This window comes from Musca autumnalis, unplaced genomic scaffold, assembly GCF_047663935.1.
Source record: "Musca autumnalis isolate F117 unplaced genomic scaffold, ASM4766393v1 scaffold_3, whole genome shotgun sequence".
NCBI classification, from domain to species: Eukaryota; Metazoa; Arthropoda; class Insecta; order Diptera; family Muscidae; genus Musca; species Musca autumnalis.
Genome location: NW_027411866.1, coordinates 78896513 through 78912755, shown reverse-complemented (window position 1 = coordinate 78912755; position 16243 = coordinate 78896513). Strand labels below are relative to the sequence as shown.

The 16243-nt window shown below is 35.9% G+C and overlaps 1 protein-coding gene across 5 annotated transcripts in view; it reads right to left on the bottom strand.

Moving 5' to 3' along the window:
• Window positions 1–3067: 3067 nt before the first annotated feature.
• The window catches only part of CoRest (REST corepressor), a 31389-nt gene continuing 18213 nt past the window's right edge, over window positions 3068–16243 (bottom strand). For all 5 annotated transcript variants that reach the window (XM_073971967.1, XM_073971969.1, XM_073971968.1 and 2 more), the window contains 3 exons: window positions 8178–8342; window positions 7587–8084; window positions 3068–3916 (listed from right to left, as the gene is read on the bottom strand). In XM_073971967.1, the coding sequence (XP_073828068.1) occupies window positions 3809–3916; window positions 7587–8084; window positions 8178–8342 (771 nt within the window). In that variant the 3' untranslated portion in view covers window positions 3068–3808. The remainder of the gene's footprint in view (window positions 3917–7586; window positions 8085–8177; window positions 8343–16243) is intronic.

The following is a 16243-nucleotide window of genomic DNA, read 5'->3' as shown; positions in this document are numbered from 1 at the left end:
ATCAGCTGCTTGCACCTTTATTTTTGGGAAATACTTCTTGGCATCGGCCAGATTTATAATTGTTACTGGTGAACCCGTATCCAACTCAAATTTAATCTGTTGGCCATTCACATAAATTTCTTGCATTATTTTGTTGTTTATTTTGTTTACATTGCCTTTAAAATTCACAGAAAACAACTCTTCAACATTTCTTTCCTCTCCTTCAATTTTCTTCATTCGCTTCTCGCTGTTCTTTTCTTTAAAACACATCTTCCTTAGATGCCCTTTCGTTTGGCAGAAATAACAAGTGGCGCTCTTATATTTGCATTGGTTTGCTAAATGTTGTGCACTACCACATCTAAAACACTTTTTATTAGTGGATGTTCTCCTCTCTCTGCCTTTCTGATCTCCATTCTCCTTGATTTTATTCACACGCGTCTTCTCTCCGCCATTTTGCAATTCCATTCCTTCTTTTTCTGCTATCTCACTTGCCGTAACCACACTTATTGCCTCATCCAATGTCAACGTCTTCTTCTCCAGCAACCGACTTTGCAGCTTTTTGTTCCATAATCCAACCACAAATTGATTCCGCACAGCCATATACTCACCAAACTGACAACCAACCGCCAACTTTTTTAATGCAACCACAAACTCACTTGCCGACTCGCCGTCCATTTGCTTGCGCATGTTAAATCTATAACATTCCACCAACTCACTAGGCTTCGGTTCAAAATGTTCTTCCAGAACATTTACAATCTCCTTGAAACTTTTGTCTTCAGGTTGCTGTGGAGTCAATAAATCACATAAAATGTTGTAAGCGCTTGCTCCAATAAAATGCAACAACAACGCCTGCTTTTTCTCCTCTTTGCATTCGTACAAATTTAATGCCGTCTCAAATCGCTTTACCCAACGCGACCAAGAACCTTTTTCCGCATCAAATGCTTCAAAACTCCAATTACTTGCCATTGTAATTTTTCCTTTGCATTTGTACTGTATAAAATGCTTGTTTTTGATTCGGTCTCCAATTTACTCGAATCCTCGTCGCCAAAATCTGTTGTATCTTAAAAGATGTCTATTTAATGCTGAGTTCGTTAAGAGACTGTTTATTTAATACAATAATAGAGATTACAATTTATGGCACTCAATATTACATTTCTTATCGATAACATAACATCACTCGATTACAATAACATAATCACCCTTATTACGGTTGGCGTAGTCGTAGACGTTCAAGTGGCGTAGACGTTGTCGTAGGCGTAGTCGTAAGATACATTTTTAAATGATGAAAAATTATATACAACGAAATTATCTGTCTTTTACAGCATTTTTATATCCTTAAAAAACCGAAAGAAATACATTTGCAATTCCCAGAACGCATTTCTTGGTTTAAATACAACATTTATTTTTTTTTGATACGACAAATCGGTATTACGTATGACGTAATACGACAAATTGGTATTACGTATGACGTTGAAATACGAGGAAAGAGTCGTGACCGATTTTGTAAACGACAGTATATAAAAGTAAAAACAAATTAATTTTAAAAGATTTTTTTGGCAATGATTATTAAAATATATTGGAAAATAACTATAATAAATACAAATTTTACTACTTTGATTCATTTGCATGAGATAAATTTCGTGTCTTTATCAAATGACAAACTTTCTATTGAAAATCTGTTAGAGTCCTCATATAACGATTGATGCAATGTAAATTTCTTAGTTCTTGCTCAAAAGATGATTTCAAACGAATTGTTTTACAATTAAAAAAAATATATTTTTTAAATTTAGTATGAGAAAAAATTGTCGTTGTCGTAAATGTTACGTGGTACCAAAAAATATCCCTACGACAACGACTACGCCAACGACCACAAAAACGTCTACGCCAAACACTTATTTTAATTGTAAAAACTGTAGGGTTAGTTTTTCTTCTGAATTAAAAGTTTAAAAATGATCTACTAATAATTCTAATAATGTTTGTTGCCAAAAGAATTATTTAAAAGTTGAAATTTTTGCTTTTTTGTACAAAAACATACATAATACCAATTAGACGTTACGACACGTCAGCTTGCAATTTTGGATACGACAACGCCAACCGTAATAAGGGTGAATATTATACCATGTTTAGATTCTGACACATGTCATATGACATTTACATATAGTGTAAACTACTCCTAAGCAAACACATGTCGTTTATAAATGTTTGCATTAATTTTGTCTTGTAGATGTCTCAAAATATGAAATTTCATAAAAATATGAAATTTCTACATCTTTGTGTTTATTTCAGCTCGAGTCCATATTTTGTTGTATTCAAATATTTGAATAACAACAAAATGTTTTACAGTGGATATGAAATTGATTAGTTGCGGGCGGAATTTTTACATCTTTGTGTTTATTTCAGCTTAAGTCCATATTTTGTTGTACTCAAGTATTTGAATAACAACAAAATGTTTTACAGTGGATATGAAATTGATTAGTTGCGGGCGGAGGGTAGGAAATGCTATAGTTTCAGTTGTCACCAAACAACTTCATCAGTTCACTTTTCCGCCGACTCTGTATCGATAAACAGGTCAATAATAAAAAACGCCAACAATAATATGTGGGAATGGGAAAAAATTCCCAACTCCCATGCGTTCAGAATAGGGCTGATTGGCTGACTTCCGTATCGTCAGTTGCTTGGCAAATGGCTGCAAATGTGCATTATGTTTCATAACGCCGAAGTACCTAACAACTGCGAAGCTACGTGATTCAAAACGTCAAAAATACGCATTTTTAACGCGGGTAAAAATCAGACATATATAATTTTTTATTTCTGATGCATTTTCGAGGAACAATGCACGAAATATTTTGACGAAGTTTAAACAACACAAAGCAACTGCCATTGGTTGTTGGGATGTTTTGGAATGTGTTGTAATTGAGCAGGTGATGGGTTATTGCTAGGAAGTGATGTCTCAATGCTTAGACGTTTAAAATATTTCATTTGGGATACAAACTTTCTTTTAGGTCTGTCCCTCTCTAGGGGACAGCAGCAATATACTCACCTGTTGTAGTCTCAAAACTAACCCTTAAAAATAAAAACTGTCAGTTACTTATAATTATCATTTGGTGCTATTAATGTTCCACCGTTATTTTTATTTTTTAATATAATGAACTCAATGCATAAGTATTTTTTGTATTGAATATCTTTCTATTTTTGGAGAGTATAATTAATATTATTATTTCATATTAAATAAATGATAGAGTACGAATAATTGTTTATAAAATAACAGAATAAAATTCATATTTCTGATCTTGGACAGAGTGTGAAAGAGGAAATAATAATAATAATAATTGTTGCTCCCTTTTAAAGTATTCGTACGTTATTAAAATATTTCGTATTTAAGACAAACAAAAAATTAAATTAAAAAAATTTATATAAAAGAGTATATATTTAAATATTAATTTTTAATAAAAAACCATTCAAAATCAAATTAAGTTTTTCAATTAACACCCAATTTAAATGAAGATCTACTTACAATGATCTGAATTTGAATTCTTGTATATTTTCAAACAAAATACCATATTGTTTTAGTTCTGCTTCAAGATTTAGAGACATGAATCTATACCAACCAATATCCAATGAACAGATCAATATTTTGAGTCATTGTTGCCAAAAATTTAGTTTTTGTTTTATGTTGAGTTTAAAGGTTATGGTTTTTATTTTGATCCAGCAATTTATATTTCTTTAAGTATTAATTTATATATTTATGTAGACCGAGTAATTAATTATTTTTGTATATTTAATGAAAGTTAATTTTGAAGGAAAAATTAAATAATTTTATTTAGCAAGTTTATACAGGACTTGATTTGGGAAATTCCTGATTTGAAACACTCAAAGCCATCTTCTTGGATGGTGGTGGTTGTGGCACTACCTCTGGTTGATCAGCGTCTAAATCAATCTAAAAATTTAAAGAAAAAAACAAAACATTGTTTTAAAAATCATTTTATAACAGGATGACGTAGGGAATAACGTGGGAATAACGGGAAAACGTTTTGGAAATATGTATATTGATCCATCCTTCATATCATAGATATCGATCTCAACTTTGTCACTTGGGAATTTGACTCTAATACCCTTTAAACGGAATGAACTAAGATAAGCCGGGTAAACTTTCACCCACAACATAGGCTGACTTCCGTATCGTCAGATGCTTTGCAAATGTCCGAAAATGTCTTAAGTATTGTATTTCATAGCGCAACAGTACTTAAAAAATGCTAATCTACATATGTACTTCAAAACGTCACATTTTAAACGCAGATAAAAAGCAAACTTGTATAAGTGTGCAACTTATGCGGGGGCTTAGATCTACAATGTCCTTTACTCAATATTCTGGAAATGTTGAGCGGGGCAAATTGTGACCGACCAAAGTTTATCCACGTTGTAATATCTACGAATTAGAGACCGTCCAATGTCATGGATTCAGGCGAACGTGTGTTTATCGAGGTTGCAAGGTTTTGAGTTAGGGACCAAATGTATTAGAACGGAGTCTCGTTGATATCTAGGAGCCTCAACGTAGTATAGACTTAGGTGTCAAGTCCACCCCATGGTACTCAAGGGTAGACGACGTCCATTCCCCGCATGGATCTTGCTAATGAAAACTTAAATACAACGAAAATCCCAAAACCCAGTGATGACATTTATGCAACGTCAAAGAATAACCAACTTAGAAGTTGTGAAAAACAGTCTAGCTGAACAAAGCAGACGGCCTCTAGCCCTTCTGGAGTAAACGGTGGACCTGAGTCTCAGGGTAGTGATTCTGCTGGGACCGAGGCCAGTTTATCCGTCCGATAAACTGACCTTGGCCTCACTGGAAACAACTAATCCCCTGAAACCAGGACCGTCGAATACACAAAAAAGCCGTCACTTCCGAGGCAAAACGCGACCAAAGTTTTTGCCGATCCAGTTTCCAGCTCTGTATATCGCTTTGCCCAGGGGAAGAGAGCGTATCGTAGGTCGATGCACTACCTCTGGAAGTACATCGGCAGGGAATCCTCATCTTGATGGAGTCACCCTAGAGCTCTTTTTAGAAGCCAAGTACCCCGGCATTGTCCTGGACCACCACTTAACGTGGATAAGGAATGTCGAAGTACGTGCCAAAAGAGGTCAAATAGCTCTTTATTATGTAAGAACTCAATTGGTAAGAGTTGGGGTCTGAAATCGCAGGATCTTCACGATAGTACGGCCAATTCTTACTGATGGTTCTCTGGTATGGTGGAAAGCTTTGAGTAAGAAATCGTTGCCATGAAAAGCACTCCACAGTCTGCCCTCAATGTACTGCATGACCTTCACCCGTTGAATCTTGTAGTGTAAGATCTGGACGCCAAGAGTGCTCTCCGATCAAAGGAGATAAACTCAGGGCGCAAATACGAGTATGGTCACCGCGCAATTTTACAACCATCAGGAACACCACTGGGATCGGAGGTAATCAGCGATTACATATCACCACAACTACACTTCGGCGACTTTAACATACAAACACCCCACAGAGAGGCGGTATAAAGGTATATACCGATGTCACCAAGATGGAAACGGGAATAGGAGCAGGCAGCGATACTTTCAACTTTCGGCTCTCATGCAGGTTGAACGAAAATTGTAGCGTCTACCAAGTTGAGATTTTTGCAGTGCGACAAGCAGCAGAACTGATAAGTAACATGAAAAGGGACATAGTTGGACCGGCGACTATCTATGTATGATGATAGTCAAGCGGCCCTCAATTCACTTAGATCCCACTCTATCAGGTCTGCGGAGGTTTTGGACTGTAGGAACATTTTGGAGGAGCTAAAATCAATCATTACCTTGTGTTTGGTCCCGGGTCATCGCAACATTGAAGGAAATAAGAAAGCGGATGAAATGGCGCGTTGCGAATCGGAGTCAACCGATATAGAAGTCGACAACTCGATCAAGCCACCTTCATGCGGCAGTTGGAACAAAGATATCGGGACAATGCTAGCCAAATTTGGCACAACGAACCTAGCTGTAAGGTATCCAAGGCAATCTGACCCAGCCATGCGAAGAACTACATCCCTACTCTTCATCAAAAAAATCCGACCTGAAATTAAGGGCAGGAATAAGATCAATGCCCTGGAAATCAGAAAGAGACGATATTGCAGGTTGTGGAAGATGCTCACGACGCTAAGACTGTGAATCATGGGTGAACACACGATCCAATCTCTGACTACCTTCTTCCAAACCGAGCCAACAAGTCTGCTTCGTTTTGTCAAGGGTCTAAAATGGCTGCAGCGACAACAAAATATTGTGCCATAAAATTACAAACTCTCTCTCTCTCTTCTCTACACATATATTATACATTTTTTCCTTCTTGCCACAACACTTATTTATCTCTATAACTTTATTTTTCAAAACGTTATCAGGATGAACACAATGGACCACAACGTCTCCGAGTAAAGTAGCTGTCAACCATGAAAACATCACGTCCTTTAACCTAACCCTCATCCATCTCGATTAGAGAAAGTGTAAGTTAATCAGGATCAGCATTTAATCAGCTTGTATGCTAGTTCGAAAGAATATACCCTCACTAGCCCAAGAGAAATCCTGACCTTAATAAACATCTTCTCATCCCTATGACCGAAGAGGGAAGAGTTGACTTCAATGCCAACATCGACCCCTATAGCCCCCTAAAGGCCAAACCAGGTACGATGTTGACTTGACTCAACGCCCCCTTAGAGTCGAACTATGGTATATGGATCAAAAAGCCGATGCTATAGATTAATCAAACATATTAAAGTATGAGTATTAGGGTTATGACTTTTTTACAACCTCATATCCCTGTATCATAGCGTGATGAGTTTTGCCATATAAAGTTTTGCCACATAAAATCATAATTATAAGGTGATTCGGTGAAAAAAACCTCACGCACAAAATGATTTTAAAATTTGAATTTATCAAAATTATGGACTTTTTTGAAGTCACTGTAAGCAGATATACAATTGAAATTAAACTTTAGAGTCACATGAGATAATTAAACTGGCATAACATTTATTTCTCACTAATTTTCTTCAATTCTGAGAATCTTAAAAATGTCGTAAACGCTTTTATTTAAAGATATAATTTTTTAACAAATAAGAAAAAATTTTAAATTTTTTCAAAGTGGTTTGTGCATGACCTTTTTCAATATTTGAATGAAATAAACATCATCATAGTTATTAGAAGGCTTATATTTATTCATTTGTGCAACAAAAAATAATTTTTTAAAAAAAATTTTTTCATTTCATACATCTTTTCAAAAAATTATATTTTTAAAATCAATTTGTGCGTGAACTGTTTTTATATTTCAATGGAATAAACGATAGCGTAGTGATTATTAGGCAAAAGTTCATACATCCCTGCTACAAGAAATCATTTTTGAGAAAAAATGTCAAAAAGTCATAACCCTAATGAGTATAGATAAAAGTGATCCAACTGAAGTCATTTCAAGTCATTAACTGATACCAAGTTTCGACATGTTCTTCCTCAAATATGTCGAAATTTGTTGTCATTTGGAAAGAGTAGTCCAAATAACTGAAATCTGTTCTAAGTTCGGCTACATAGCCAAAAAAAAGCATGCTTACCTCCATTATAACATTATCCTTTGGCATATTGCTGCCACTAATGCTTAGACTGCTGTCACATTTACGCTCATCCGATGTGGTAATTGTGGAAATAGTCGATTTCGATATGGCCGTCTCACTTGAGGTAGTATTATCCGATTCCTCATTAACACTTTGTGGTAAATTAGTGGATTTATTTGCTGAGGTTATTTGAGACACTTCATCTTTTATGGTTGTTGTAGACAAACCAACAATATCTGCCCCAGCAGCACTTCCGGTAAGATTAGAAGAACCAGAAGATGTAGTAATTGTAGAACTAGCAGATGAAGAAACGGCATTAGCTGGTGTTGTTGTTGTGCCGACACTGCTACCGCCGCCTACACTTCCTGTTGCAGCATTAAGTTCTTTTTCAGCATCATGTTTCTTAATCAGCTGATCCAAATTGTAACGACGACGATTATTTGTATAAAATATACGAACATGAGCTTCGGTTTTGGTGCCCAATGTTTCAGCAATAGCCTAGAATGGCATAATGACAATATTTACATACATACATAGGTGGTATTGCAACTGTTCTTGTTCATGTTAAAGTCTTCGGCCAATAACACTTACCTGAAAATCTTTACCATATTTACGTATACCGCTTATCGCCAATAGAATTTCATCATTTGTCCAACGTGCATTAATACGATTGGCATTTTCTGTTGGACGTATATCATCCAAATTATCTGAATTTTTACGTTTTAAAGCTGAGATATTCTGCTTATTCAATTGAACCTAAAAACAATAGTTTTCATATTTGTTTGCATTATATATGTATGTGATTTTCTTTTTGGCGTAGGAAGACCCCAAACTAACTTATTATTGTATACTCTTGTGGGGGGTTATGATTAGATGCTTGATGAATGATGATGAACATGAATGAAAATGGATTTTGTGTACGTTCCCTAATGAAATACGAATCGAGCATATTTCTTAAAGCAAATTAATATTAAATATCTCCCACTTACAAAAAAACTTGTTTTAGAGAGTTGAATTATGACGTTTACCTGTGTCGTTGAACCTTCTTGCCCAATAGAGTTATAGGTCTATTTCGGACAACATCTTTGGGTACCTCCCTCACAAAAGTTGACAAATTTCCCTTAAGTGCGCCAAAAAGGGCTGTTCGGAATCGTTCGGAAGTTTTTACCGAATGTACTCCTTGACATAATGGTCCAAAAGCTCTAAAAATATCCTAAGGTGATCCAAACTTGGCAGATCGCAGTATTTCTCTCAAACTTTAATCAAGTTCGAATATGGAGAAAACCGGTCCACTCCAATGGGTACCTCGCAAACAAAATGTATTTTTTCGAAAGTGCAGTTTGAGGACATTTCTCTGAGTTTTTACAGCAGGTAACTATCGTGGCTTATATTATTACCACAATATAACTTTTTCGGTAGGAGAAGTCAATAATAATAATTACTCCAAACCTGTAAAAACCTAACGCCACCAACAAGAATATCTAATGGGCAAGATATCTCTTGAAAGGAGTCCTTACTTTCCGAGATTATAACACGATTGTTCCAACATAATGGCAACTTCTGATTTCAGAATTTGTTTTATATCATTAAATATCATTAATAAATTAGCTACATATATATCCAATTAGCAATACAGAATAAATAAAACTGTTCGAGTATTTTACAGATTCGAACCAAATTTTTCACTTCGTAATAGTTTGCCCAAACTTAAAGTTCGAAGATGGGCCATATGGGTCCACTCCTTCGGGTACCTCCCCCACAAAAGTTTAGAATCTATAAAATGGTGTGAAGCATAGCTCTCGAAGGGAGCAATCAATTTGCACAAATAAATCAATTTGCGCATCGTAAAATTTCTACCATATATAGATTAGGTTCCAATATGGACTCTATCGGTCGAATCCTTCGGGCACCTCCCACACAAAATCTTGGAAAGTGCAGTTTAAGACCTTCTCTCGCTGCCCCCATTACGACGGTACAAATTTTTTCGAAGCAAGTCCATACTTCCATATTGGAAATGGCCCGGAAGGCGCAAAAACCCCATATGGGATAACTTTCCAATGGATCAGCCGATTCGGTCCATCGTAATATTTGTCCAAATTTAGTTTAACTTCAAAAATGGTCCATATCGGTCTTTTCCTTAGAGTACCTCCCCCACAAAAGTTCTAAATTTTTGTTAAAGTGCAGTTTAGGATATGATGGAAGATCCTATGGAAATATAGACCAAATCCACTCCTTGTGGTCATGTTTATGTTTTTCGTACCCTAGGCCATGCACCTTAACGTAGTGGTCCAAAAGCTCTAAATTATAAGGTGACCAACTGACACGACTGGTGGGCGCGATATCTATCGAAAAGAAATGACTCCAAAAAATAAGATCCACTTTATAAATGATACCTCCTCCGCAACAATTTTGAGTTTTAATTCAAATCCATATTCTTGTCGGCAAGTTCATACGTCCACACAGTTTTGGCCTTGTGAAAATATTGATAAATTACCAAAATTTGCGCTTTTACAAGGTTAAACTGTCTGAAAGAGCCTTCCAATGCTTTTGCGATGTACTAGAGAGTCCCCTTAACTGTTGTCTTGACTACAATTTTTGTCTTAGTATTTGATCGAAAATCTCAATGGTTTGGCGGTTATAGGCCAAATAGTCAGCGATTGATTTCATCTCTTTCATTTTCATTTGCAAGACATTGGTCTTATTCTAGGTTCAAGTCGGATTTCTTCATGCAATGTAGAGATGCGGTTTTCACTTGGAGAGGATTGGTCAGATTACCTTGGATACCTACTTCTTCGTTCTAGCTGCCGCATGAAGTGGAGCAGGGGTGACTTGATCGAGATATTGATATTAATATCTGTTGAATCCGCGCGACAAATACAAATACAATGTGAATGAGTTACAGATTGTTGCTGATATCAGCATGTATACTTTTCCGACTGAGTAAATGCTCTATACTACGTCAATTGTTGTTGTAGCGCAAATATGCTCGTGTATTATCTGTTATCTGGTTCCGGTTCCTCTGTATCCAGATTCAAAAACTCTGCCACCAGGACTGGCTGCGTCCGTACAGAATCGTGAGACAGGTGAGTGGGCAGCTAAAAAAATGCAGCAATGCAATGGTCTTAATCCACATAGAGGGCATGTGTGGGGCAGCCTCGTCCGGATCTTAACTAGGATAAAACCACTAGTGTTTGTCATGGCAGCTGGCGCTCTTTTGCTGTGCTGGGGGTGGTCTCTAAGTACGGGATTTACTCTATATCTCCATACTGTCAAGGCATACCTGATAGGCTCGTTGGTCTAGAGGCTCTCGTTCGTACCTTTGGAACTCTCACTCTCTCTAGATCATGAAGATCTCTTCTGACGTGCCTGGCTGGGGGAAGTTTGCCTTCTAGATCGTGGCAGAGTTGTTCGCGGTAACACCCAAGTACCGCATCTACAATATTTTCTTGTGTTAATGTACCGGTAAAATCTTCGTCTCCTTATGAAGATAGTCCACTGGTGTCATGACGAGGCGCCCTGTTGCAGTGCTCAGGGCGGCATTCCGGCAGGTTTTAATATTTTTTCACTGCGTATCCTCGGCATAATGGCTCCGTTGAGTGTGGTTTTGTGTTAAAACAAAAACCACATAAAAATTTAAAAGAAAACTTTGCATCCGTTACACGTTGTTTATTGCTGACTTCAACTGACGATTGCTTTGTGCTGTTTAAACTTCGTCGAAATATTTCTGTTGCACACTCATACATTGTTCCTCGAAAATGCAACTAAATGTATCAGAAAAAATTATACATGTTTGCTTTATACCTGCGTTAAAAATGTGTATTTTTGGCACGTCGATTCGCATTTGTTAAGAACAACGGCGATAAGAAACATACACAGTTATTTGTAAAGCAACTGACGATACGGAAGTCAGCCTATATGATTGTTGTAACGCGTCACTCGAAGCCATTGTGCCGAGGCCGTGACATTTGCATACCACGCTGGAGTCGCATAGCTTACCACAGACCGGCCCATTGCTTTGTAAGAGGTCAGCAAGATTTTTTTTATGCACCCTAAGTGTTTCCGGCCAGCCACTTGAGAACCCTCTTTCTAATTCTGATCTTGTTTCTGTTCGTGTATACTACGTTCATCGGATATTTTGTTTACCTTCGAAGGTCTCGTGTCGTTTCGGTCCATTCCTGGAGATTTTTGAAAGCCATGCCCGTTATCGGATAACTTATGAATTAAGTATCTTATTTGGCTGAAGCTTTGTACACCGTGAAATTTCTAACAAAGTGCCGGTCTAAACTAGAGTAATTTCAAGGGAATTTTGACATTAAATTTTGCATTTTTTGGGGAAAAGCACATAATTTCAAGAAAACTAGTGTACACGCTTTCATTTGTTCTGCAATTTTGCTTTGTTGCAATATTCGTATGAAACAAACATACCATTTTATTATACATTTTCTTTTACTTTCAATTCAACATTTCACTGAAATTACTCTTAGTGTGGACCTGGACATCGGTCCCCTACGTAAATAATGCATTGAAATTTATGCTCACTTGCTCTCAGTAACCGCACAGTCGCTGGAGCAAATATTTGCCTAATGTGACTTTACGTTGAGGATCGTGTGGGTAAGGATATGTATATCCGTAGTGGAATTCTGTAACTCATTTTTTGAGTTACCAACAAAAATCGGTAAAATTAAAATGCTTATAACAGTGTTGTCAACTTTTATTGATATTTTTCATTCATAATTTTGCGTTTTAATTATACCGATTTTTGTCAGTAACTCAAAAAATGAGTTACAGAATTCCACTACTGTTCTGTTGTTCTATTTTAGTGTTATTTTCTTCGCGTTAATATTCATATGCTGTGCCCTTTCTTCGCATTTATGTTTGTAACTGTTTGTTGTATTTCGAAATTGAGATATGTACATACAGTTAGGCAAGAAATGTATTGCAAAAACTAAAATTTTAGAAAATTTCATATTAATTGTTCGTTTATGGCAACAAATTGGGTAAAAACTATACGGTTTTTTTGTGCAAATCTCTTGCTATAGGTCCTTACAACAATATTCCGTCAAAATATGCAAAGGTTGTTTGCGATTTATAACAAATACGGTCAAAAATAAAAATTAACTACTATTTGGGGGTGACAATAAAAGTATTGCAAAAATTACCAAATCGATGGTTTCTTCGAGAATTACCAAAGGTGTGTTCCTTAATGAGTTGTGTATCCACTTTGGACATTCATTGGAGCATTAATGAGTTTAGTTAAACCAAAAATAAATGCTCGGTATGTTCCACTCTAAGGATACTGGTTCCCCAATTTTTAGTAAATCTTGATCCTACGTTGGAGGATGTTTTTGGAGTTTTTTGTTAAATTGAACCCAAACATTTTATGAGGGTTGATATCAGGATGTAGGCCCGATGTATTTAAGAGTTTTGTGTTGTTATATTACATCGGCAATTTACACAAATAAGATTAACATGTCATTATCTGGTCTTTGGAATGGTGGTAGTTGACTTTGTTTGAGCTTTCGGGATCGATTTTTCTGACTTTCAGACTAATGACTATTAAATATTTCTTAATGATGTCAGTGGGTATGTCTTCCCAATCATTATTATATCCGTGAACCCAATTTTGCATACTATTTTCCATGGTAAAGAATATAGTACCCAAATATTCGGTATTCCAGCTTCTCCAGTAGCGGTTTAATTTCCATATTTGATGGGTTTTATTGGATTTGGCGCAATTTTTGGATTTATTATGATAGCAGAGGATAATATCTATCCAGTTGGTAAAAAAATCATATCAATACCATTGAGAGACGAAATAGTGCTCCGTCGTAGGTCGTTCCAAAATACTACGCTGGTGTAAATTTTTTCCATATACTTTCCAGAGGTATTTCGATGTTCTCAAAGCCAAAATCGGACTGTTTTGCATTGTTGCATTACCCTACAACACATATTGTGTCAAATATTCATTATTTGCCTACTTGCCTTTGGCCTATTCGTCATTGTTTATTGTTAATATGGTCCCATGCGTTTTTTACCTGTCTGAAGACCCTCCATGACGGCATTTTTTATCACTGAACTTTGTTACATTCAATACTGTTAGTGTTTTATTAGCCGCAAAAGTCATAAAAATGCATAATGACCACAAAAACTTGCTAAAATTTTATAGTTTTATAGTACTGATTTTCCCGTTGCAATACTTTTATTGTCACCCCCAAGTAGTAGTTAATTCATATTTTTGACCGTATTTCTTATAAATCGCAAATAACCTTTGCATATTTTGACGGAATATTGTTGTAAGGACCTATAGCAAGAGATTTGCAGAAAAAACCGTATAGTTTTTACATAATTTGTTGCCATAAACGAACAATTAATATGACATTTTCTACAATTTTGGTTTTTGCAATACATTTCTTGCCTAACTGTATATCATCTGGAGATAATGTACCAAAAGAAATATCCGAACCCCTGAATATTAACCAAATTTGTCTCACAGTGTTAACTTTCAAACTTAGTCCAGGTTTACATTCGGCAATTTTCCTTGCGGCGTATTCTTCGTTCGCGTTTAAAATCGCCTCCCTCTTCTATAAAAGTCCATATTTATATTAGGCAATTTTCCTTACGGCAATTGTCATTTTAAAGGAGAGAGAGGTGAGGCATATGGTAACCCTTTGCCCCTCAACACCCTCTCTTACCCACAAACTGACAATTGCCACAAGGAAAATTGCCTAATGTAACTATGGGCCAAGCAATTATGTTCAAGCAAGTCTTGTTTTCAAAACATTGAAAATAATGTCAATTACAATAAATAACAAGTAAGAAAAGCGTTAAGTTCGGTCGGGCCGAACTTTTTATACCCTCCACCACAAATTTCAGCCATTTCGGTGGATTAATGTGGCCACTACCTTCAAAATACCTACGCCTAAAGAAGACTAAATACCAAATTTCAGCCATATCGGTGTGATAATGAGGCTAAAACGTTCTAAATATCGAAAATCGGGAGATATTGTATTATGGGGGCTATATCAACACGTGGACCTATATAAACATTTTATGGTAGAAATGTTTCTTAGCCTCTGGAAACACAAAATACAAAGTTACAACCGATTCTTTGGTCAAATGGGTCTAATACATTCAAAATATATTAAAATGACGCGTCCTTTATAAGGGGTCTTATGTAGGGACTATACCAAAACGTGGACCTATATAACCCAACTTTAGTAGGAATGTTTTCTGGCCTCTGAAGACACAAAATACCAAATTACTACCAATTCTGTGGTCAAATGGGTCTAATACATTCAAAATATAATAAAATGACGCGTACTTTATATGGGGCCTTATATGGGGGCTATACCAAAACATGGACCTATATAACCCAACTTTGGTAGGAATATTTTTTGGCCTCTGGAGACACAAAGTACCAAATTACAACCAATTCGGTGGTAAAATGGGCCAAATATCTTAAAAATTCCTTAAAACGACGACGCGCCACGCGTCATTTTGTATGGGGGCTATACGAAAGCGTGGACCTACATAGCCCGCTTTCAATACCAAAAGTCCTACGTAAATATAACATATTTTCCCAAAATTTCATCAACCTACGTCAATCCGTTCAGACGCTAGAGTGATTTCCACAGACGGACAGACAGACAGACGGACGGATATGGCTATATCGATGTACAATTGCACGCTGATCAAGAATATATGAAGAAAAGACAAAATTTTTTAGTTTTCCATAAAAAAAAAATTAAAAAAAAAAATTTTAAGCTACATGAAAGATTTTTGGTACATAGATTGGGAAAAAAATCCCATTCTTAAATCTGTTCGAGATACTAATTTTGGTTGTTGCGCGCAAAAGTTATGGCGGTTTCAATTCTGATAAAAAGAAAAAAATCTTTAAAAGACTCTAATCATTATATTGAGAAACTCTCTTAATTAGGGGCTCCCTACATACTATATGTTTACTGAGGTCCCATAACTTTAGTGAAAAAGTTGTAAATTTTCGCGGAAATTAGGAAAGCATTCAAAACAATTGCTAGTTTACAACTTGTTCTAATAAAATTCAAGCTGTTTATGCATCTGAAAAATATATAAAAAATATGTACGTAATCTAAACATCGCGAAGATTCAAATAAAACCAAAACTATACAAATCCGTTTAGCGGTTTGCATATTATAGCAAAAAACAGAAAATATATTGAGGAAATTAATAACATTTTTGTAAGAGAAAATATTTATTAAAATTTATTTTGTGAGTTAGTTGAACAAAATGTAAGAAAAATAGGTCGGAGTTTTTCTTCTATTTTAGATAAATTTCACGCAATAAATCACATGTTTTATTCTAATCACTTCTCGAAAACACGCCAACATCTAGCAGAAGATATGGATATCTTTCAAATAAATGTTAGGTTCCTTTAAATGGGGTATAATCTTGAAATAAAATTGTATCGGGTAATGTTCATTTTGAAATGCGTATAAATTGCGAAATCCTCAAAATCACTTGATGCGCATGCGGTTTACCAATACAGCGAATTCTTCTCTTTTAATTTGTACACATTTGCCAGGATTTACTTTGGCCGCTAAGATGTAGCATCGTCTGCAGTTTAGTGTGCAACAAACTGTATAACGCTTATATTATGCACAAAGTGCATACACTTTTTA